This window comes from Salvelinus alpinus, chromosome 17 (genome assembly GCF_045679555.1).
Source record: "Salvelinus alpinus chromosome 17, SLU_Salpinus.1, whole genome shotgun sequence".
In the NCBI taxonomy this organism is placed as follows: Eukaryota; Metazoa; Chordata; class Actinopteri; order Salmoniformes; family Salmonidae; genus Salvelinus; species Salvelinus alpinus.
Window position 1 is genome coordinate 6,359,627 of NC_092102.1, and position 23,323 is coordinate 6,382,949.

The window sequence follows — 23,323 nt, forward strand, 5'->3', positions numbered from 1 at the left end:
CTAGGAGGAACTATAGATCTCTGTGAGGAACTATAGATCTCTGTGAGGAACTATAGATCTCTGTGAGGAACTATAGATCTCTGTGAGGAACTATGGTTAAGTAAGCATTTTTTCACTTTAAAATGTATGCAAAACAAAAACCATTGCTGCTTTAAAACCACGTGTGTGTACAAATATTAGTATTTACTGGTGTTACTCTGACGTACTTCTAAATTATAATATACAATCGTATCTTTTCTCCTTTCTCTTTTTATAGAATCCTAAAACTCACTAGCTTCTATTCCACTTGGAACGAGTCCAAACAAAACTCATCTCCAATATGGAAAAACGTGCAGTCAAAATAAAATGTGATCAAATGTACACCCCTTTGTGAATATGTATTGGCAGTAATTAACTTAATGGTGAGGCATGGAATAATAAAAATGTATCTTTTGAAATATGAGGTGATTTGAATCATGCTTCTTCAGTAGTGGAATAAAGACAATTAGCACTTGAATGTTGTCAAGAAATACTGGAGTGATGTAGGATTGTTAATAAAATTGATTACAGACCCATTTATTATACTGCGTCCATGTGTATAGGCTGCAAGTACGTTGAAATTAAGTGGTTTTCAAGTCATTGACAAAACTTTCACTTTCAACTACAACCGAACGGATATTGGACGTCGGGCATAGTCTTCTTTTCAATTACATTTTGCTCGGTGGAATAGCCCCAATGTAAAAACACAGTTTTAACATGTCTAAATCAATAACCAATATGCAGAAACAGTTTGTGATATATTCAAAACCTAAACATAACATGTGCTATGTACACAAACATCTGCCACAATAATCATATGACTTTTTTTTTTTTTTTAAACAAGCACCTAATAAACTGCACAAGCACCAGCAACGCTGTTGTTTTGACAAGTAGCAATAAATCACGGATATCGATTAGGGGGGGAAATCAGTTCTACGTGCTGTTGAAACTAACGACAAAAAAAACATTGAAATGGGAGATATCTTTTACCTCACTGGTTAGAGGACAACCTGCAGAAGACAGTCAGCTACATTTTGGAGTGATGCATTGAAATGTAGGGGTCGCTAAACAAAGGAACGTAACACTTATTTGTCATCTCTCATCGATATCACGTTGAAATCATTTGTGCGAGAGGAGGGAGATGAGGTTGCACGTCCTGTTAAAACTAACAGCTCAAAAAACACACGGAATCTGGGAATAATTTGTACATCCCTGGTTAGAGGACAATTTGTGGAAAACAGCTAGCTACATTTTGATTCAAGTGGGTCGCCAACGTGGTAAGTGTAATGCAACTCTTTTTTTTGTTAGTCACTTTTTGTTAAATCACATAAATAGTACTCTTTTCAATTCAGACCCTAGATTTTTCCGTGAGGCTAATATCCATATCATGCTGAAATCAATAGAAAAGGGGGCAAACGTTTAGGGTTCTACATTGTGACATTATTAAAATACTCCTTCTACAATGTTTAAACATTCTACATTGTGAGATTTTATTTAATTGATATCGTGAAATAACTCCTTCATGTATGTTTTTTCTGATGTTTGATCAGAGATCTTTTACTAGAGTATCTCTTGTCACATTGATCACAGCTATAAGATTTCTCTCCTGTGTGTGTCCTCTGGTGTATAGTCAGACTGCTAGACGTAACAAAACTCTTCCCACATTGATCACAGCTATAAGGCTTCTCTCCTGTGTGTGTTCTCCGGTGTGATATCAGGCTGAATGACTGACTAAAAGTCTTCCCACATTGGTTACAGTTATACGGTTTCTCTCCTGTGTGTGTTCTCTGGTGTTTAGTCAGACTGCTAGATGTAACAAATCTCTTCCCACATTGATCACAGCTATAAGGTTTCTCTCCTGTGTGTGTTCTCTGGTGTGATTCTAAACATCCTGAAGAAACAAAACTCTTTCCACAGTCAGAGCAGCTTAAAAGTTTCTCTCCTGTGTGTGTTCTCTGGTGTTTAGTCAAACTGCTACATGTAAGATATCTCTTCCCACATTGATCACAGCTATAAGGTTTCTCTCCTGTGTGGATTCTCTGATGAATTGTAATGCCTGCTGAGGAGGTGAATCTCCTCCCACAGTCAGAGCAGCAATGCGATTTCTTCCCTGTGGTTCTCTGCAGGTGTGTCTTGAGGTGTTCTGATCTGGAGAGACTCTTCTCTGCCTCGTCAGCATCATGAGGTTGTTGAGGCTCCCCAGAGGATTCAAGATAGTCCCATCTCTCTCCTGCGTGAACAAAGTCAGACAGATGGTTAAAGGCCCACAACAGCAGAAATCCACTGTAAAAGGTGATGCCAACAGCGTAGCCATGTTGTACAACAATTGACGTCTGTAATGAATGTTAAAATTATTTCACAATTGTCTTAAGACAGTCAAGTGAGAAAGTCCTATTTTGTCTTGTTTTCACATCAGTAGAAACATCGATGATTGTAGGCTAGAAGAAAGTTATTAAAGTTGCTGATATGAGTGCATTTCACACTACTTTTGGATTATAATTATAAGTCTCATTTGAATGTCCTGTGTGTTATTGTGTTATTGTTACAAATCAACTGCTTTATACTTAAAAAAACACTTAAACCAGTAAAAGGCTCTTTCGCTAGCTTTTCCATCAGCCTGAAACTGATGGTTTGTACACCAAGTGTATGCCAAATTGGCCCATAACTTCACCTAACAACAACATAGACCTACTGTAGGACCCATAAATTCACCTAACAACAACATAGACCTACTGTAGGACCCATAACTTCACCTAACAACATAGACCTACTGTAGGACCCATCTTTCTATTGCTGGCCATGCTTCCCACCTGGCTACCCCTACCCCGGTCAACAGCACTGCACCCCCCACAGCAACTCGCCCAAGCCTTCCCCATTTCTCCTTCTCCCAAATCCAGTCAGCTGAGCTGATGTTCTGAAAGAGCTGCAAAATCTGGACCCCTACAAATCAGCCGGGCTAGACAATCTGGACCCTTTCTTTCTAAAATTAACTGCCAAAATTGTTGTAACCCCTATTACTAGCCTGTTCAGCCTGTTCTTTCGTGTCGTCTGAGATTCCCAAAGATTGGAAAGCAGCTGCAGTCATCCCCCTCTTCAAAGGGGGGGACACTCTTGACCAAAACTGCTACAGACCTATATCTATCCTACCCTGCCTTTCTAAGGTCTTTGAAAGCCAAGTCAATAAACAGATTACCGACCATTTCGAATCCCACCATACCTTCTCCGCTATGCAATCTGGTTTCAGAGCTGGTCATGGGTGCACCTCAGCCACGGTCAAGGTCCTAAACGATATCCTAACCGCCATCGATAAGAAACAATACTGTGCAGCCGTATTCATTGACCTGGCCAAGGCTTTCGACTCTGTCAATCACCTCATCCTCATCGGCAGACTCGATACCCTTGGTTTCTCAAATGATTGCCTCACCTGGTTCACCAACTACTTCTCTAAAAGAGTTCAGTGTGTCAAATCGGAAGGCCTGTTGTCCGGGCCTCTGGCAGTCTCTATGGGGGTGCCACAGGGTTCAATTCTTGGACCGTTCTTTTTTCTGTATACATTAATGATGTCGCTCTTGCTGCTGGTGAGTCTCTGATCCACCTCTACGCAGACGACACTATTCTGTATACTTCTGGTCCTTCTTTGGACACTGTGTTAACAACCCTCCAGACGAGCTTCAATGCCATACAACTCTCCTTCCGTGGCCTCCAATTGCTCTTAAATACAAGTAAAACTAAATGCATGCTCTTCAACCGATCGCTGCCTGCACTCGCCCGCCCGTCCAACATCACTACTCTGGACGGTTCTGACTTAAAATATGTGGACAACTACAAATACCTAGGTGTCTGGTTAGACTGTAAACTCTGCTTCCAGACTCACATCAAACATCTCCAATCCAAAGTTAAATCTAGAATTGGCTTCCTATTTCGCAGCAAAGCATCCTTCACTCATGCTGCCATACATACCCTTGTAAAACTGACCATCCTACCGATCCTCGACTTCGGCGATGTCATTTACAAAATAGCCTCCAATACCCTACTCAATAAATTGGATGCAGTCTATCACAGTGCCATCCGTTTTGTCACCAAAGCCCCATATACTACCCACCACTGCGACCTGTACGCTCTCGTTGGCTGTCCCTCGCTTCATACTCGTCTCCAAACCCACTAAAGTCCCCCCTTATCTCAGCTCGCTGGTCACCATAGCAGCACCCACCTGTAGCACGCGCTCCAGCAGGTATATCTCTCTGGTCACCCCCAAAACCAAGTCTTCCTTTGGCCGCCTCTCCTTCCAGTTCTCTGCTGCCAATGACTGGAATGAACTACAAAAATCCCTGAAACTGGAAACACTTCTCCCTCACTAGCTTTAAGCACCAGCTGTCAGAGCAGCTCACAGATTACTGCACCTGTACATAGCCCATCTATAATTTAGCCCAAACAACTACCTCTCCCTCTACTGTATTTATTTATTTTGCTCCTTTGCACCCCATTATTTCTATCTTTACTTTGCACATTCTTCCACTGCAAATCTACCATTCCAGTGTTTTACTTGCTATATTGTATTTATTTCGCCACCATGGCCTTTTTTATATTTTTATTTATTTATATATATATTTTGTTTGCCTTCACCTCCCTTATCTCACCTCAATTGCTCACATTGTATATAATTGTTTTTTCTACTGTATTATTGACTGTATGTTTGTTTTACTCCATGTGTAACTCTGTGTTGTTGTATGTGTCGAACTGCTTTGCTTTATCTTGGCCAGGTCGCAATTGTAAATGAGAACTTGTTCTCAACTTGCCTACCTGGTTGAATAAAGGTGAAATAAAAAAAATAAACTTCACCTAACATAGACCTACTGAAAGACCCATAACTTCACCTAACAACATAGACCTACTGTAGGACCCATAACCTCACCTAACAACATAGACCTACTGTAGGACCCATAACCTCACCTAACAACATAGACCTACTGTAGGACCCATAACCTCACCTAACATAGACCTACTGAAAGACCCATAACCTCACCTAACAACATAGACCTACTGTAGGACCCATAACCTCACCTAACAACATAGACCGACTGTAGGACCCATAACCTCACCTAACAACATAGATCTACTGTAGGACCCATAACCTCACCTAACAACATAGACCGACTGTAGGACCCATAACCTCACCTAACAACATAGACCTACTGTAGGACCCATAACCTCACCTAACAACATAGACCTACTGTAGGACCCATAACCTCACAACATAGACCTACTGAAATACCCATAACCTCACCTAACAACATAGACCTACTGTAGGACCCATAACCTCACCTAACAACATAGACCTACTGTAGGACCCATAACCTCACCTAACAACATAGACCGACTGTAGGACCCATAACCTCACCTAACAACATAGACCTACTGTAGGACCCATAACCTCACCGAACAACATAGACCGACTGTAGAACCCATAACCTCACCTAACATAGACCTACTGTAGGACCCATAACCTCACCCGACAACAACATAGACCTACTGTAGGACCCATAACCTCACCTAACAACATAGACCTACTGTAGGACCCATAACCTCACCTAACAACATAGACCTACTGTAGGACCCATAACCTCACCTAACAACATAGACCTACTGTAGGACCCATAACCTCACCTAACAACATAGACCGACTGTAGGACCCATAACCTCACCTAACAACATAGATCTACTGTAGGACCCATAACCTCACCTAACAACATAGACCGACTGTAGGACCCATAACCTCACCTAACAACATAGACCTACTGTAGGACCCATAACCTCACCTAACAACATAGACCTACTGTAGGACCCATAACCTCACCTAACAACATAGACCTACTGAAATACCCATAACCTCACCTAACAACATAGACCTACTGTAGGACCCATAACCTCACCTAACAACATAGACCTACTGTAGGACCCATAACCTCACCTAACAACATAGACCGACTGTAGGACCCATAACCTCACCTAACAACATAGACCTACTGTAGGACCCATAACCTCACCTAACAACATAGACCGACTGTAGAACCCATAACCTCACCTAACATAGACCTACTGTAGGACCCATAACCTCACCCGACAACAACATAGACCTACTGTAGGACCCATAACCTCACCTAACAACATAGACCTACTGTAGGACCCATAACCTCACCTAACAACATAGACCTACTGTAGGACCCATAACCTCACCTAACAACATAGACCTACTGTAGGACCCATAACCTCACCCGACAACAACATAGACCTACTGTAGGACCCATAACCTCACCTAACAACATAGACCTACTGTAGGACCCATAACTTCACCTAACAACAACATAGACCGACTGTAGGACCCATAACTTCACCTAACAATAATATAGACCCATAACACTGGACTATATATAATTTATATTATTATTATATTATAATACAGTAGGACTTTTGTCCCAGAAAAAAAAAGTTATTTCATTTTTATTGCTTCTTCAAATCAAAACAACAACAGTTTTCAGCTTTGTTAAAGAACAAGCACACTGTTTACAAAAGCTTTGTTAAATCAGCACAACAGTTTTCAGCTGTGCTAACATCATTGCAAAATGGTTTTCTACTGATCAATTAACCTTTTAAAATGATAAACATGGATTAGCTAACACAACGAGCCATTGGAATACAGGAGTTATGGTTGCTGATAATGGTCCTCTGTACGCCTATGTAGATATTCCATTATTATCAAATTTATAATCATAAAAATGATGGATTTGAAACATTTAGGTACATAAACAGTTGAAGTCGTAAGTTTACATACACCTTAGCTAAATACATTTAAACTCAGTTTTTCACAATTCCTGACATTTAGTCTCAGGTCAGTTAGGATCACCACTTTATTTTAAGAATGTGAAATGTCAGAATAATAGTAGAGAGAATGATTTATTTCAGCTTTTATTTCTTTCATCACATTCCAAGTGGGTCAGAAGTTTACATACACTCAATTAGTATTTGGTAGCATTGCCTATAAATTGTTTAACTTGGGTCAAACGTTTCAGGTAGCCTTCCACAATCTTCCCACAATAAGATGGGTGAATTTTGGCCCATTCCTCCTGACAAAGCTGGTGTAACTGAGTCAGGTTTGTAGGCCTCCTTGCTCGCACACATGTTTTCAGTTCTGCCCACAAATTGTCTAGAGGATTGAAGGCAGAGCTTTGTGATGGCCACTCCAATACCTTGACTTTGTTGTCCTTAAGCCATTTTGCCACAACTTTGGAAGTATGCTTGGGTCATTGTCTATTTGGAAGACCCATTTGCGACCAAGCTGTAACTTCCTGACTGATGTCTTGAAATGTTGCTTCAATATATCCATATATTTTTCCTTTCCTCATAATGCCATCTATTTTGTGAAGTGCACCAGTCCCTCCTGCAGCAAAGCACCCACACAACATGATGCTGCCACCCCCATGCTTCACGATTGGGATGGTGTTCTTCACCTCCCCCTTTTTTCTCCAAACATAACAATGGTCATTATGGCCAAACAGTTCTGTTTCATCAGACCAGAGGACATTTCTCCAAAAAGTACAATATTTGTCCCCATGTGCAGTTGCAAACCGTAGTCTGGCTTTTTTTATGGCGGTTTTGGAGCAGTGGCTTTTTCCTTGCTGAGCGACCTTTCAGGTTATGTCGATATAGGACTTGTTTTACTGTAGATATAGATACTTTTGTACCCGTTTCCTCCGGCATCTTCACAAGGTCCTTTACTGTTGTTCTGGGATACATTTGCTCTTTTCGCACCAAAGTCCGTTAATCTCTAGGAGGCAGAACACGTCTCCTTCCTGAGCGGTATGACGGCTGCTTGGGCCCATGGTTTTTATACTTGTGTACTATTGTTTGTACAGATGAACGTGGTACCTTCTGGCGTTTGGAAATTGCTCCCAAGGATGAACCAGACTTGTGGTCTACCATTTTTTTCTGAGGTCTTGACTGATTTCTTTTGATTTTCCCATTATGTCAAGCAAAGAGGCACTGAGTTTGAAGGTAGGCCTTGAAATACATCCACAGGTACATCTCCAATGGACTCAAATTATGTCAATTAGCCTATCAGAAGCTTCTAAAGCCATTACATAATTTTCTGGAATATTCCAAGCTGTTTAAAGGCACAACTAACTTTGTGTATGTAAACTTCTGACCCACTGAAATTGTGATACAGTGAATTATAAGTGAAATAATCTGTCTGTAAACAATTGTTGGAAAAATGACTTGTGTCATGCACAAAGTAGATGTCCTAACCAACTTGCCAAAACTATAGTTTGTTAACAAGAACAAGTGTATATAAAATGGACAGACTAGGTCTATACTGCTCCTACATGGTGTAACAATACATCATGTAGATGTATATAATGAACAGACTAGGTCTATACTGCTCCTACATGATGCAACAACACAGTGCATTCGAAAAGTACTTAAACCCCTTCACTTTTTCCAAATTTTGTTACGTTACAGCCTTATTCTAAAATGGATTTAAAAATTTTAAAATACTCCATCTACACACAATATTCCATAATGACAAACCAAAAACACGTTTTTAAATCTTTTTGCTAATTTATTAATATAAACTGAAAAATCTACATAAGTATTCAGACGTTTACTACGTACTTTGTTGAAACACCTTTGGCAGCGATTACATCCTTGAGTCTTCTGGAGTATCACGCTACAAGCTTGGCACATCTGTATTTGGGGCGTTTCTCCCATTCTTCTCTGCAGATCCTCTCAAGCTTTGTCAGGTTGGATGGGGTGCGTCGCTGCACAGCTATTTTCAGGTCTCCGATCGGGTTCAAGTCCGGGCTCTGGCTGGGCCACTCAAGGTTATTCAGAGACTTCTCCTGAAGCAACTCCTGCATTGTCTTGGCTGTGGGCTTAGGGTCATTGTCCCTTTGGTAGGTGAACCTGCACCCCAGTCAGAGGTCCTGAGCTCTCTGTAGCAGGTTTTCATCAAGGATCTCTCTGCACTCTGTTCATCTTTCCCTCGATCCTGACTAGTTTCCCAGTCCCTGCCGCTGAAAAACATCCCCACAGCATGATGCTGCCACCACCACGCTTTACGCTAGGCGAGCCACTTGGCAGTCAGGCCAAAGAGTTCAATCGTGGTTTCATCAGACCAGAGAATCTTGTTTCTCATGGTCTGAGAGTCTTTAGGTGCCTTTTGGCAAACTCCAAGCGGGCTGTCATGTGCCTTTTACTGAGGAGTGGCTTCCGTCTGGCCTCTCTACCATAAAGGCCTGATTGGTGGAGTGCTGCAGAGATGATTGTCCTTCTGGAAGGTTATCCCATCTCCACAGAGGAACTCTGGAGCTCAGAGTGACCATCGGGTTCTTGGTCACCTCCCTGACCAAGGTCCTTCTCCCCCGGTTGCTCAGTTTGGCCGGGCGGCCAGCTCTAGGAAGAGTCTAGGTGGTTCCAAACTTCTTCCATTTAAGAATGATGGCGACCATTGTGTTCTTGGGGACCTTCAATTCTGCAGACATTTTTTGGTACCCTTCCCCAGATCTGTGCCTTGACACAATCCTGTCTCTGAGCTCTACGGACAATTTCTTCGACCTCATGGCTTGGAATTTGCTCTGACATGCACTGTAAACTGTGGGACCTTATATAGACAGGTATAATCCTAATATGATTTAATGTGGCACAAAACAAAAACACAAATTCTCAGTCAAAAATATAAGTCGGAATACAGCCTTTCTATTCTCTCATGTGATTTCAGGTTCTCTGACTGGGAAAATGTTCTTCCACACAGAGAGAGAGCAGTGATAGGGCTTTTTCAGTGTGTATTCTCTCATGCTTCTTCAGGCTCCTGAACCAGATAAAACTATTTCCACACTGGGAGCATTGGAAAGGCTTTTCTCCTGTGTGTATTCTCTCATGAGCTTTAAGGTCTCCTACTCGTTTAAATCTGTTTTTAACGCTGGGAGTAATGGTAAGGCTTTTCTCCTGTGTTTGTCCACTCATGCTCCTTCCGGCTCCCTAACTGAAGAGAACCTAACTGAAGAGAACTCATTCCACAGTGGGAACAGTGATAAGTCTGGTCCCTCTCCTACCAAAGACAGAGTATTTAGTTAAATACTAAAAAGAGAACTGAATTAAACCTCCATAAAATACAACCGTCTTCCTGCGAGGCTAGAATCCTCAAAAACCTGAAGTCAGTTTTCAGAACATACCATAATTTTCATAACTTGGTGGCTGCCCTAATAATAATAATAATAATAATAATAATAATAATGTAGAACATAAAATCTAACCTTTCTTGCATGTTTATAGACTGAGCAGAGCTCTATAATAGGGAATGGGAAAGGGAGATACCTAGTCAGTTGTACAACTGAATGCATTCAACTGAAATGTGTCTTCCGCATTTAACCCAACCCCTCTGAATCAGAGAGGTGCGGGGGGCTGCCTTAATCGACATCCACGTCTTCGGTGCCCGGCTTTTCTTTTGTGTGTATCCTTTCATGCCTTTTCAGGGTAGCTAACACGTTAAAACTCTTTCTACACTGGGAACATTGGAAAGGCTTTTCTCCTGTGTGTGTCCTCTCATGAGCTTTTAGGTCCCCTACTCGGGAAAATCTATTTTTACACTGGGAGCAGTGGTAAGGCTTTTCTCCTGTGTGTATTCTCTCGTGCTCTTGTAGGTGCCCTCTCTGAGTAAAACTGTTTCCACAATGGGAACATTGGAATGGCTTTTCTCCTGTGTGTATTCTCTCATGTCTTTTTAGGTTACTTAACACAATAAAACTCTTTCCACACTGGGAACATTGAAAAGGCTTTTCTCCTGTGTGTGTCCACTCATGCTCCTTCAGGCTCCTCGACTGAATAAAACTCATTCCACAGTGGGAACAGCGATGAGGCTTTTCTCCTGTGTGTATTCTCTCATGCCTTTTCAGGTTAGCTAACACAGTAAAACGCTTTCTACACTGGGAACAATGGAAAGGTTCTTCTCCTGTGTGTGTCCACTCATGAGCTTTTAGGTCCCCTGATCGGGAAAATCTCTTTTCACACTGGAAGCAGTGGTAAGGCTTTTCTCCTGTGTGTATTCTCTCATGCCTTTTCAGGTTAGCTAACAGAGTAAAAATCTTTCTACACTGGGAACACTGGAAAGTCTTTTCTTCTGTGTGTGTCCACTCATGTGCCTTCAGGCTTGCTAACTGAATAAAACTCATTCCACAGTGGGAACAGTGATAAGGATTTTCTCCTGTGTGTATTCTCTCATGCCTTTTCAGATTAGCTAACAGGGTAAAACTCTTTCCACACTGGGAACATTGGAAAGTCTTTTCTCCTGTGTGGGTCCTCTCATGAGCTTTTAGGTCCCCTGATCGGGAAAATCTCTTTTCACATAAGAAGCAGTGGTAAGGCTTTAATCCTGTGTGTGTACTCTCATGAGCTTTTAGGTCCCCTGATCTGGAAAATCTCTTTTCACATTGGAAGCAGTGGTATGGCTTTTCTCCTGTGTGTGTCCTCTCATGGCGTTTTAGGTTCCCTAACCAGCGAAAACTCTTTTCACAGTGGGAGCAGTGGTGTTGTCCCGCTGGTTTGGGCGTCTCTGGATCTGGTTCCCCTGAAGGACTCTTCCTGCTGTCATAGTGAGAGTCTGCTCTTTCTCCTGTCAAAGACAAACAGTATCTAGTTACACAGAGACCTAACTGAAACCTCCACATGATAAAACTGTCTTCCTATGAGGTTTAATCTAGACTAGATCCCTCAATAAAAGAGCAGAACTGGTCATCACAGAGTGGCTGTAGTGCTTTGTAGGCTGGGTAAATCCATTTGAATTCAATACATTTTTGACAACATTCCGTTTGATTAAAAAAAGAAGCTTTCCTTACATGTTTGCATATGGAAGAAGTGGTAAAAAAGTCACTTTTTGTAACTGAATGAAAAAACATTCATGAGATATACAGTATCAGTCAAAAGTTTGGACACACCTAGTCATTCATGGGTTTTTCTTTATTTTTTACTATTTTCTACATTGTAGAATAATAGTGAAGACATGAGAACTATGAAATAACACATATGGAATCATGTAGTAACCAAAAAAGTGGTAAACAAATCAAAATATATTTTAGATTCTTCAAAGTAGCCACCCTTTGCCTTGATGACAGCTTTGCACACTCTTTGCATTCTCTCAACCAGCTTCACCTGGAATGCTTTTCCAACAGTCTTGAAGGAGTTCCCACATATGTTGAGCACTTGTTGGCTGTTTTCCTTCACTCTGTGGTCCAACTCATCCCAAACCATTTCAATTGGGTTGAGGGCAGGTGATTGTGGAGGCCAGGTCATCTGATGAAGCACTCCATCACTCTCCTTTTTGATCAAATAGCCCTTACACAGCCTGGAGGTGTGTGGGGTCATTGTCTTGTTGAAAAACAAATGATTGTCCCACTAAGCACAAACCAGATGGGATGGCGTATCGCTTCAGAATGCTGTGGTAGCCAGACAGGTGTGTGCCTTTCCAAATCATGTCCAATCAATTGAATTTACCACAGGTGGACTCCAATCAAGTTGCAGAAACATCTCAACGATGATCAACGGAAACAGTATGCACCTGAGATCAATTTCAAGTCTCATAGCAAACAGTCTGAATACTTATGTAAATTAAGGCATCTGTTTTTTCTTTTTAATACATGTGACATGTTTTCTACAAACCTATTTTAGCTTTTTCATTATGAGCTGTTGTGTGTACAGTCGTGGCCAAAAGTTTTGAGAATGACACATTTTAATTTTCACAAAGTCTGCTGCCTCAGTTTGTATGATGGCAATTTGCATATACTCCAGAATGTTATGAAGAGTGATCAGATGAATTGCAATTAATTGCAAAGTCCCTCTTTGCCATGCACATGAACTGAATCCCCCAAAAACATTCCCACTGCATTTCAGCCCTGCCACAAAAGGACCAGCTGACATGTCAGTGATTCTCTCGTTAACACAGGTGGGAGTGTTGACGAGGACAAGGCTGGAGATCACTCTATTATGCTGATTGAGTTCGAATAACAGACTGGAAGCTTCAAAAGGAGGGTGGTGCTTGGAATCATTGTTCTTCCTCTGTCAATCATGGTTACCTGCAAGGGAACACGTGCCATCATCATTGCTTTGAACAAAAAGGGCTTCACAGGCAAGGATATTGCTGCCAGTAAGATTGCACCTAAATCAACCATTTATCGGATCATCAAAAACTTCAAGGAGAGCTGTTCAATTGTTGTGAAGAAAGCTTCAGGGCGCCCAAGAAAGTCCAGCAAGCGCCAGGACCGTCTCCTAAAGTTGATTCAGCTGTGGGATCGGGGCACCACCAGTACAGAGCTTGCTCAGGAATGGCAGCAGGCAGGTGTGAGTGCACCTGCACGCACAGTGAGACAAAGACTTTTGGAGGATGGATTGGTGTCAAGAAGGGCAGTAAACAACTAACTTCTCTCCAGGAAAAACATTAGGGACAGACTGATATTCTGCAAAAGGTACAGGGATTGGACTGCTGAGGACTGGGGTAAAGTCATTTTCTCTGATGAATCCCAAATCCGATTGTTTGGGGCATCTGGAAAATAAGCTTGTCCGGAGAAGACAAGGTGAGCGCTACCATCACTCCTGTGTCATGCCAACAGTAAAGCATCCTGAGACCATTCATGTGTGGGGTTGCTTTTCAGCCAAGGGAGTGGGCTCACTCACAATTTTGCCTAAGAACACAGCCATGAAAAACGAATGGAACCAACACATCCTCCGAGAACAACTTCTCCCAACCATCCAGGAACAGTTTGGTAACGAACAATGCCTTTTCCAGCATGATGGAGCACCTTGCCATTAGGCAAAAGTGATAACCAAGTGGCTCAGGGAACAAAACATTGATATTTTGGGTCCATGGCCAGGAAACTCCCCAGACCTTAATCCCATTGAGAACTTGTGGGCAATCCTCAAGAGGCGGGTGGACAAACAAAACCCCACAAAATCTGACAAACTCCAAGCATTGATTATGCAAGAATCGGCTGCCATCAGTCAGGATGTGGCCCAGAAGTTAATTGACAGCATGCCAGGGCGGATTGCAGAGGTCTTGAAAAAGAAGGGTCAACACTGGAAATATTGACTCTTGCATAAACTTCATGTAATTGTCAATAAAAGCCTTTGACACTTATGAAATGCTTGTAATTATACTTCAGTATTCCATAGTAACATCTGACAAAAATATCTGAATATCTGACACTGAAGCAGCAAACTTTGTGGAAATTAATATTTGTGTCATTCTCAAAACTTTTGGCCATGACTGTAGATTGATGAGGATTGTTATTTATTTAATCCATAGTAGAATAAGGCTGTAACGTAACAAAATGTGGAAAGACTTTAGTGACATAAATAAGGGGTTAAAGACATGTAAAATATATAAAATAAAATGATATCTATATTTATCTCAGATACAGGACAAACACTTCAGAACAAACTTCCTTTAGATTTTTTTGGGGGAAACAATGTTACTATGGTTACTGTTGTTCCATGTTGTGAATGTTATCCAATGTGTTACTATGGTTACTGTTGTTCCATGTTGTGAATGTTATCCAATGTGTTACTATAGTTACTGTTGTTCCATGTTGTGAATGTTATCCAATGTGTTACTATGGTTACTGTTGTTCCATGTGTTTCTACAGTACTATACCGGGGAAGCCCTTCATGTTGGAGGGTGTTTCTACAGTACTATACTGGGGAAGCCCTTCACGTTGGAGGGTGTTTCTACAGTACTATACTGGGGAAGCCCTTCACGTTGGAGGGTGTTTCTACAGTACTATACTGGGGAAGCCCTTCACGTTGGAGGGTGTTTCTACAGTACTATACTGGGGAAGCCCTTCACGTTGGAGGGTGTTTCTACAGTACTATACCGGGGAAGCCCTTCATGTTGGAGGGTGTTTCTACCGTACTATACTGGGGAAGCCCTTCATGTTGGAGGGTGTTTCTAGAGTACTATACTGGGGAAGCCCTTCACGTTGGAGGGTGTTTCTACAGTACTATACTGGGGAAGCCCTTCACGTTGGAGGGTGTTTCTACAGTACTATACTGGGGAAGCCCTTCACGTTGGAGGGTGTTTCTATAGTACTATACCGGGGAAGCCCTTCATGTTGGAGGGTGTTTCTACCGTACTATACCGGGGAAGCCCTTCATGTTGGAGGGTGTTTCTACAGTACTATACCGGGGAAGCCCTTCATGTTGGAGGGTGTTTCTACAGTACTATACCAGGGAAGCCCTTCACGTTGGAGGGTGTTTCTACCGTACTATACCGGGGAAGCCCTTCATATTGGAGGGTGTTTCTACAGTACTATACCGGGGAAGCCCTTCATGTTGGAGGGTGTTTCTACAGTACTATACAGGGGAAGCCCTTCATGTTGGAGGGTGTTTCTACAGTACTATACTGGGGAAGCCCTTCACGTTGGAGGGTGTTTCTACAGTACTATACCGGGGAAGCCCTTCATGTTGGAGGGTGTTTCTACAGTACTATACCGGGGAAGCCCTTCATGTTGGAGGGTGTTTCTACAGTACTATACAGGGGAAGCCCTTCATGTTGGAGGGTGTTTCTACAGTACTATACAGGGGTAGCCCTTCATGTTGGAGGGTGTTTCTACAGTACTATACAGGGGAAGCCCTTCACGTTGGAGGGTGTTTCTACAGTACTATACCAGGGAAGCCCTTCACGTTGGAGGGTGTTTCTACAGTACTATACCGGGGAAGCCCTTCACGTTGGAGGGTGTTTCTACAGTACTATACCAGGGAAGCCCTTCACGTTGGAGGGTGTTTCTACAGTACTATACTGGGGAAGCCCTTCACGTTGGAGGGTGTTTCTACAGAACTATACCGGGGAAGCCCTTCACGTTGGAGGGTGTTTCTACAGTACTATACTGGGGAAGCCCTTCACGTTGGAGGGTGTTTCTACAGTACTATACTGGGGAAGCCCTTCACGTTGGAGGGTGTTTCTACAGTACTATACTGGGGAAGCCCTTCACGTTGGAGGGTGTTTCTACAGAACTATACCGGGGAAGCCCTTCATGTTGGAGGGTGTTTCTACCGTACTATACTGGGGAAGCCCTTCATGTTGGAGGGTGTTTCTACAGTACTATACTGGGGAAGCCCTTCACGTTGGAGGGTGTTTCTACAGTACTATACTGGGGAAGCCCTTCACGTTGGAGGGTGTTTCTACAGTACTATACTGGGGAAGCCCTTCACGTTGGAGGGTGTTTCTATAGTACTATACCGGGGAAGCCCTTCACGTTGGAGGGTGTTTCTACCGTACTATACCGGGGAAGCCCTTCATGTTGGAGGGTGTTTCTACAGTACTATACCGGGGAAGCCCTTCATGTTGGAGGGTGTTTCTACAGTACTATACCAGGGAAGCCCTTCACGTTGGAGGGTGTTTCTACCGTACTATACCGGGGAAGCCCTTCATATTGGAGGGTGTTTCTACAGTACTATACCGGGGAAGCCCTTCATGTTGGAGGGTGTTTCTACAGTACTATACAGGGGAAGCCCTTCATGTTGGAGGGTGTTTCTACAGTACTATACTGGGGAAGCCCTTCACGTTGGAGGGTGTTTCTACAGTACTATACCGGGGAAGCCCTTCATGTTGGAGGATGTTTCTACAGTACTATACCGGGGAAGCCCTTCATGTTGGAGGGTGTTTCTACAGTACTATACAGGGGAAGCCCTTCATGTTGGAGGGTGTTTCTACAGTACTATACAGGGGTAGCCCTTCATGTTGGAGGGTGTTTCTACAGTACTATACAGGGGAAGCCCTTCACGTTGGAGGGTGTTTCTACAGTACTATACTGGGGAAGCCCTTCACGTTGGAGGGTGTTTCTACAGTACTATACAGGGGAAGCCCTTCACGTTGGAGGGTGTTTCTACAGTACTATACTGGGGAAGCCCTTCATGTTGGAGCGTGTTTCTACCGTACTATACTGGGGAAGCCCTTCACGTTGGAGGGTGTTTCTACAGTACTATACTGGGGAAGCCCTTCACGTTGGAGGGTGTTTCTACAGTACTATACTGGGGAAGCCCTTCACGTTGGAGGGTGTTTCTACCGTACTATACCGGGGAAGCCCTTCATGTTGGAGCGTGTTTTGCGTTTGACACTTCAGCAACTGGTTCCAGTGTGTTAGTAGAGGGTTTCATTCATATTCGGAAAGGATTTGGCTGGAGGGAAGGTTGTGCCAAATCCTGTCGTTTGTAAGGAACCCAGAATTGAGGAACCTGATGGGTTATCAGAAAAGTACCCTACAGTGTTCCCAGCATGTGCCGTTACACGTGCTCTGTCTAAGAAAGTCACCGGGGGCAAGTCTAGTGTTGAGGATGTTCGCGATCCCACCATGGTCGATCTGTCTGAGACGTTTATGGGGGATCCTGATTTTGGTAATTTCCTGAGTTGACCTCTCCTTTGAAAACCCCAAAGGTGAGAGTTTGTAGAACCTCAATGAAGAGAAGATCCCTACAGTTGACACTTGGATGTCTAGGAAGCAGCAGCTTGCTGAACAGAGTAAAGATGTTTCTAGGAAGCAGCAGCTTGCTGAACAGAGTAAAGATGTTTCTAGGAAGCAGCAGCTTGCTGAACAGAGTAAAGATGTTTCTAGGAAGCAGCTGGTTGATGAACAGAATAAAGATGTTTCTAGGAAGCAGCAGCTTGCTGAACAGAGTAAAGATGTTTCTAGGAAGCAGCTGGTTGCTGAACAGAGTAAAGATGTTTCTAGGAAGCAGCTGGTTGCTGAACAGAGTAAAGATGTTTCTAGGAAGCAGCTGCTGGCTGAACAGAGTAAAGATGTTTCTAGGAAGCAGCTGGTTGCTGAACAGAGTAAAGATGTGTCTAGGAAGCAGCTGGTTGATGAACAGAGTAAAGATGTTTCTAGGAAGCAGCTGGTTGCTGAACAGAGTAAAGATGTTTCTAGGAAGCAGCTGGTTGCTGAACAGAGTAAAGATGTTTCTAGGAAGCAGCTGGTTGATGAACAGAGTAAAGATGTTTCTAGGAAGCAGCTGGTTGATGAACAGAGTAAAGATGTTTCTAGGAAGCAGCTGGTTGCTGAACAGAGTAAAGATGTTTCTAGGAAGCAGCTGGTTGATGAACAGAGTAAAGATGTTTCTAGGAAGCAGCTGGTTGATGAACAGAGTAAAGATGTTTCTAGGAAGCAGCTGGTTGCTGAACAGAGTAAAGATGTTTCTAGGAAGCAGCTGGTTGATGAACAGAGTAAAGATGTTTCTAGGAAGCAGCTGGTTGATGAACAGAGTAAAGATGTTTCTAGGAAGCAGCTGGTTGATGAACAGAATAAAGATGTTTCTAGGAAGCAGCAGCTTGCTGAACAGAGTAAAGATGTTTCTAGGAAGCAGCTGATTGATGAAGAGAGTACAGATGTTTCTACTAGGAAGCAGCAGATTGCTGAACAGAGTAAAGAAGTTTCCCTCTCCCCTCTTTTTGCTGAGATACATCCAGAAAAGGAGTTTAATTAAGTTTGTGCTGGTAATTTTGTATGCTCTCGTTGGCTGACCCTCAGTACATAATCGCCATCAAACCCACTTGCTCCAGGTCATCCATAAGTCTTTGCTAGGTAAAGCCCTGCCTTATCTCAGCTCACTGGTCACCATAGCAATACCCACCCGTAGCACGCGCTCCAGCAGGTATATTTCACTGGTCATCCCCAAAGCCAACACTTACTTTGGCCGCCTTTATTTCCAGTTCTCTGTTGCCAATGACTGGAACGAATTGCAAAAATCACTGAAGCTGGAGTCATATCTCCCTCTTTAACTTTAAGCATCAGCTGTCTGAGCAGCTTACCGATCACTGCACCTGTACACAGCCAATCTGTAAATAGCACACCCAACCTCCTCATCCCCTTAGTTATTTATCCTCTTGCTCTTTTGCACCCAAGTATCTCTACTTGCACACCATCATCTGCACATCTATCGTTCCAGTGTTAATGCTAAATTGTAATTATTTCACCTCTATGGCCTATTTATTGCCTTACCTCCCTACTCTTCTACATCTGCACACACTGTACATAGATTTTTCTATTGACTGTACGTTTGTTTGTGTGTAACTCTGTGTTGTTGTTTTTGTCACACTGCTTTGCTTCATCTTGGCCAGGTCGCAGTTGTAAATGACAACTTGTTCTCAACTGGCCTACCTGGTTAAATAAAGGTTTTTAAAAAAGGACTAATTAATACATGCATTAACAGAAATGAATGTAACCAAATGACAGGAATTAACGGTACATTTACTACTGGTGACATTTGTAATGGGGAATTGATATAATAAACTCAATCTAAGGGCAATCAATTCACACAATGAAACAATGAAGGAGCAAGAATTGGTGGAAGCCAGCGGAGGACATTCTGAAGAGAGACTCACTTATATCTTCACCACACAACCCTCCCCTTCTTGTCTCAACATTTTAAATAATACTCAAGATACATTATCTTCACACATATTTGAGATGCTTTTCACTGACAGCTGAACCTCCATAATCAGTGAGGTCTATTGCCACACACACTGCCCAAATAGGCATAAGTCTACAAGCTTGTGCTTTGAAACCATACACAGGTATTTTTTTAAAGAAGCTAATGATCCCTGATTCCTCTGTGGAAACGTCATGCTTTCTGGTAAAGTATTTATTTCTGTATAGACAGGAGTAATTATATAATTTGGGCAAATGTATTTACCTATTGGACCCACCACTATGTCATTTCTCTCCTGTTCGATTGGACCCACCGCTATGTCATTTCTCTCCTGTTCTACTGGACCCACCACTATGTCATTTCTCTCCTGTTCTTTGGACCCACCACTATGTCATTTCTCTCCTGTTCTTTGGACCCACCACTATGTCATTTCTCTCCTGTTCTATTAGACCCACCACTATGTCATTTCTCTCCTGTTCTATTGGACCCACCACTATGTCATTTCTCTCCTGTTCTATTAGACCCACCACTATGTCATTTCTCTCCTGTTCTATTAGACCCACCACTATGTCATTTCTCTCCTGTTCTATTAGACCGACCACTATGTCATTTCTCTCCTGTTCTATTGGACCGACCACTATGTCATTTCTGTCCTGTTCTATTGGACCCACCACTATGTCATTTCTCTCCTGTTCTTTGGACCCACCACTATGTCATTTCTCTCCTGTTCTATTGGACCCACCACTATGTCATTTCTCTCCTGTTCTATTGGAGCCACCACTATGTCATTTCTCTCCTGTTCTATTAGACCCACCACTATGTCATTTCTCTCCTGTTCTATTGGACCCACCACTATGTCATTTCTCTCCTGTTCTTTGGACCCACCACTATGTCATTTCTCTCCTGTTCTATTGGACCCACCACTATGTCATTTCTCTCCTGTTCTATTGGACCCACCACTATGTCATTTCTCTCCTGTTCTATTAGACCCACCACTATGTCATTTTTCTCCTGTTCTATTAGACCCACCACTATGTCATTTCTCTCCTGTTCTATTGGACCCACCACTATGTCATTTCTCTCCTGTTCTTTGGACCCACCACTATGTCATTTCTCTCCTGTTCTATTGGACCGACCACTATGCCATTTCTGTCCTGTTCTATTGGACCCACCACTATGCCATTTCTCTCCTGTTCTATTGGACCCACCACTATGTCATTTCTCTCCTGTTCTATTGGACCCACCACTATGTCATTTCTCTCCTGTTCTTTGGACCCACCACTATGTCATTTCTCTCCTGTTCTATTGGACCCACCACTATGTCATTTCTCTCCTGTTCTATTGGACCCACCACTATGTCATTTCTCTCCTGTTCTATTGGACCCACCACTATGCCATTTCTCTCCTGTTCTATTGGTTTTCAAATCAACTTTATTCCGTTGTCCAGAAACGAAAGGCACAAACTGCTTCATTACAGGAGTTCCACGTTCTGTTCAGATCCATTACCCTCATCTAAATGTGATTTCTGTCATTCTGAGCACCGTGGGTGAACAACCCTAATGGGTTATGCACCCAAGATGTGTCGAGTAAAGTTCTCAAAACGGCCAGTAAATTAAAATCTTCCCGTCACGGAAACCCTGGTAGCATTATAATGGGCATTACTGAGCGAGATCAGTGACATCACCCAAACTGGCTGTAGATCTCAATGTTATGTGGACAGGAAGCTACTAAAATGTAGCAAATAAAACATCTAAATATCTCAAATTAATATTTTAAAGATATCAAAAGGAGAGGAATATGTGTAGAGCGGACGACAAAGGAGGGGATCCCACAGTAGTTGTCAGCAGATAGACCCTTCTCAAATATATACAGTATATCACAAAAGTGAGTACACCCCTCACATTTTTGTAAATATTTGAGTATATCTTTTCATGTGACAACACTGAAGAAATGACACTTTGCTACAATGTAAAGTAGTGAGTGTACTGCTTGTAAAACAGTGTAAATTTGCTGTCCCCTCAAAATAACTCAACACACAGCCATTACTGTCTAAACCGCTGCCAACAAAAGTGAGTACACCCCTAAGTGAAAATGTCCAAATTGGGCCCAATTAGCCATTTTCCCTCCCTGGTGTCATGTGACTCGTTAGTGTTACAAGGTCTCATGTGTGAATGGGGAGCAGGTGTGTTCAATTTGGTGTCATTGCTCTCACACTCAAACATGGCAAAGAACTCTCTGAGGATCTGAAAAAAAATAATTGTCTACATAAAGATGGCCTGGGCTATAAGAAGATTGCCAAGACCCTGAAACTGAGCTGCAGCACGGTGTCCAAGACCATACAGCGGTTTAACTGGACAGGTTCCACTCAGAACAGGCCTCGCCATGGTCGACCAAAGAAGTTGAGTGCACGTCCTCAGCGTCATATCCAGAGGTTGTCTTTGGGAAATAGACGTATGAGTGCTGCAGAGGTTGAAGGGGTGGGGGTCAGCCTGTCAGTGCTCAGACCATACGCAGTACACTGCATCAAATTGGTCTGCATGGCTGTCGTCCCAGAAGGAAGCTTCTTCTAAAGATGATGCATAAGAAAGCCCACAAACAGTTTGCTGAAGACAAGCAGACTAAGGACATGGATTACTGGAACCATGTCCTGTGGTCTAATGAGACCGAGATGGTGTCAAGCGTGTGTGGCGGCAACCAGGTGAGGAGTACAAAGACAAGTGTGTCTTGCCTACAGTCAAGCATGGTGGTGGGAGTGTCATGGTCTGGGGCTGCATGAGTGCTGCCGGCACTGGGGAGCTACAGTTCATTGAGGGAACCATGAATGCCAACATGTACTGTGACATACTGAAGCAGAGCATGATCCCCTCCCATTGGAGACTGGGCCGCAGGGCACTTTTCCAACATGATAACGACCCCAAACACACCTCCAAGACGACCACTGCCTTGCTAAAGAAGCTGAGGGTAAAGGTGATGGACTGGCCAAGCATGTCTCCAGACCTAAACCCTATTGAGCATCTGTGGGGCATCCTCAAACGGAAGGTGGAGGAGTGCAAGGTCTCTAACATCCACCAGCTCTGTGATGTCGTCATGGAGGAGTGGAAGAGGACTCCAGTGGCAACCTGTGAAGCTCTGGTGAACTCCATGCCCAAGAGGGTTAAGGCAGTGCTGGAAAATGATGGTGGCCACACAAAATATTGACACAAAATATCCAAAGTTAAAAACAAATTTAAAGCGGTACTTACGGGTGTTAATCAGTTCTCCTATCTCCTCCTCTTCATCTTCCAATGTGACAGTAATCTCTCCTTCCTTCTTCACTCCAAAAACGACATCCTCCTCTTTATCGTCCTCCTCTTCTTTCACCATAACATACTCCTCCTCCTCCTCTTTCACTCTGAACGTGTCTTCCTCTTCTTTTACTGTAACAGCCTCACTCTCTACTTCTTGTTTAACTGTGACATCCTCCTCTTCCTTCTCCTCTTTCACGACAATGTTCAGCCCCAGAGCTTCTTTCTCCGTCCAGCAGACATCCTCTTCTTTAACAGGAGGAGAGTAGTTTAGGGAGCTCATGGTCGGGGATATTGGCTAGTTAGCTATCATTAGCGACTAGGCTAGTGCTAACTTAACCAGCCAGCTACTATTAGCTGACTAATACAAAATAACGTAAGTATTAAATCAAATATGTTATCAGGTAGATACGACAGAAATGTGTTTAAAATACAATAGCTAATATAGACCAAAAGCGTATAAATAGCTTGAATCTTTCGGCTATGTTGGCTAGCAAGCTACCGAGGTGGTTGACTAGCTGTTTATGAAGAACCGTCCACTAGATTATACGTCACGCTAG

At 42.9% G+C, this 23,323-nt stretch overlaps 1 protein-coding gene across 3 annotated transcripts; it reads right to left on the minus strand.

Annotated features, from left to right (window-relative positions):
* Positions 1-859: 859 nt before the first annotated feature.
* On the minus strand, positions 860-23,321 carry LOC139542025 (zinc finger protein 664-like). Of its 3 annotated transcripts, XM_071346999.1 has the most exons (3): positions 22,722-23,318; positions 11,563-11,680; positions 860-2,248 (listed from the first exon to the last, which is right to left on the minus strand). In XM_071346999.1, the coding sequence occupies exons 1-3, from the start codon at positions 23,044-23,046 to the stop codon at positions 2,227-2,229; spliced, it is 465 nt and encodes a 154-aa protein (XP_071203100.1). In that variant the 5' UTR covers positions 23,047-23,318; the 3' UTR covers positions 860-2,226. The 3 variants fall into 3 exon arrangements, with proteins under 3 accessions (XP_071203100.1, XP_071203099.1, XP_071203098.1); XM_071346998.1 differs by lacking the exon at positions 11,563-11,680 and having other exon boundaries at positions 22,722-23,321; XM_071346997.1 differs by lacking the exon at positions 860-2,248 and having other exon boundaries at positions 6,968-11,680; positions 22,722-23,321.
* Between the last annotated feature and the right edge of the window lie 2 nt (positions 23,322-23,323).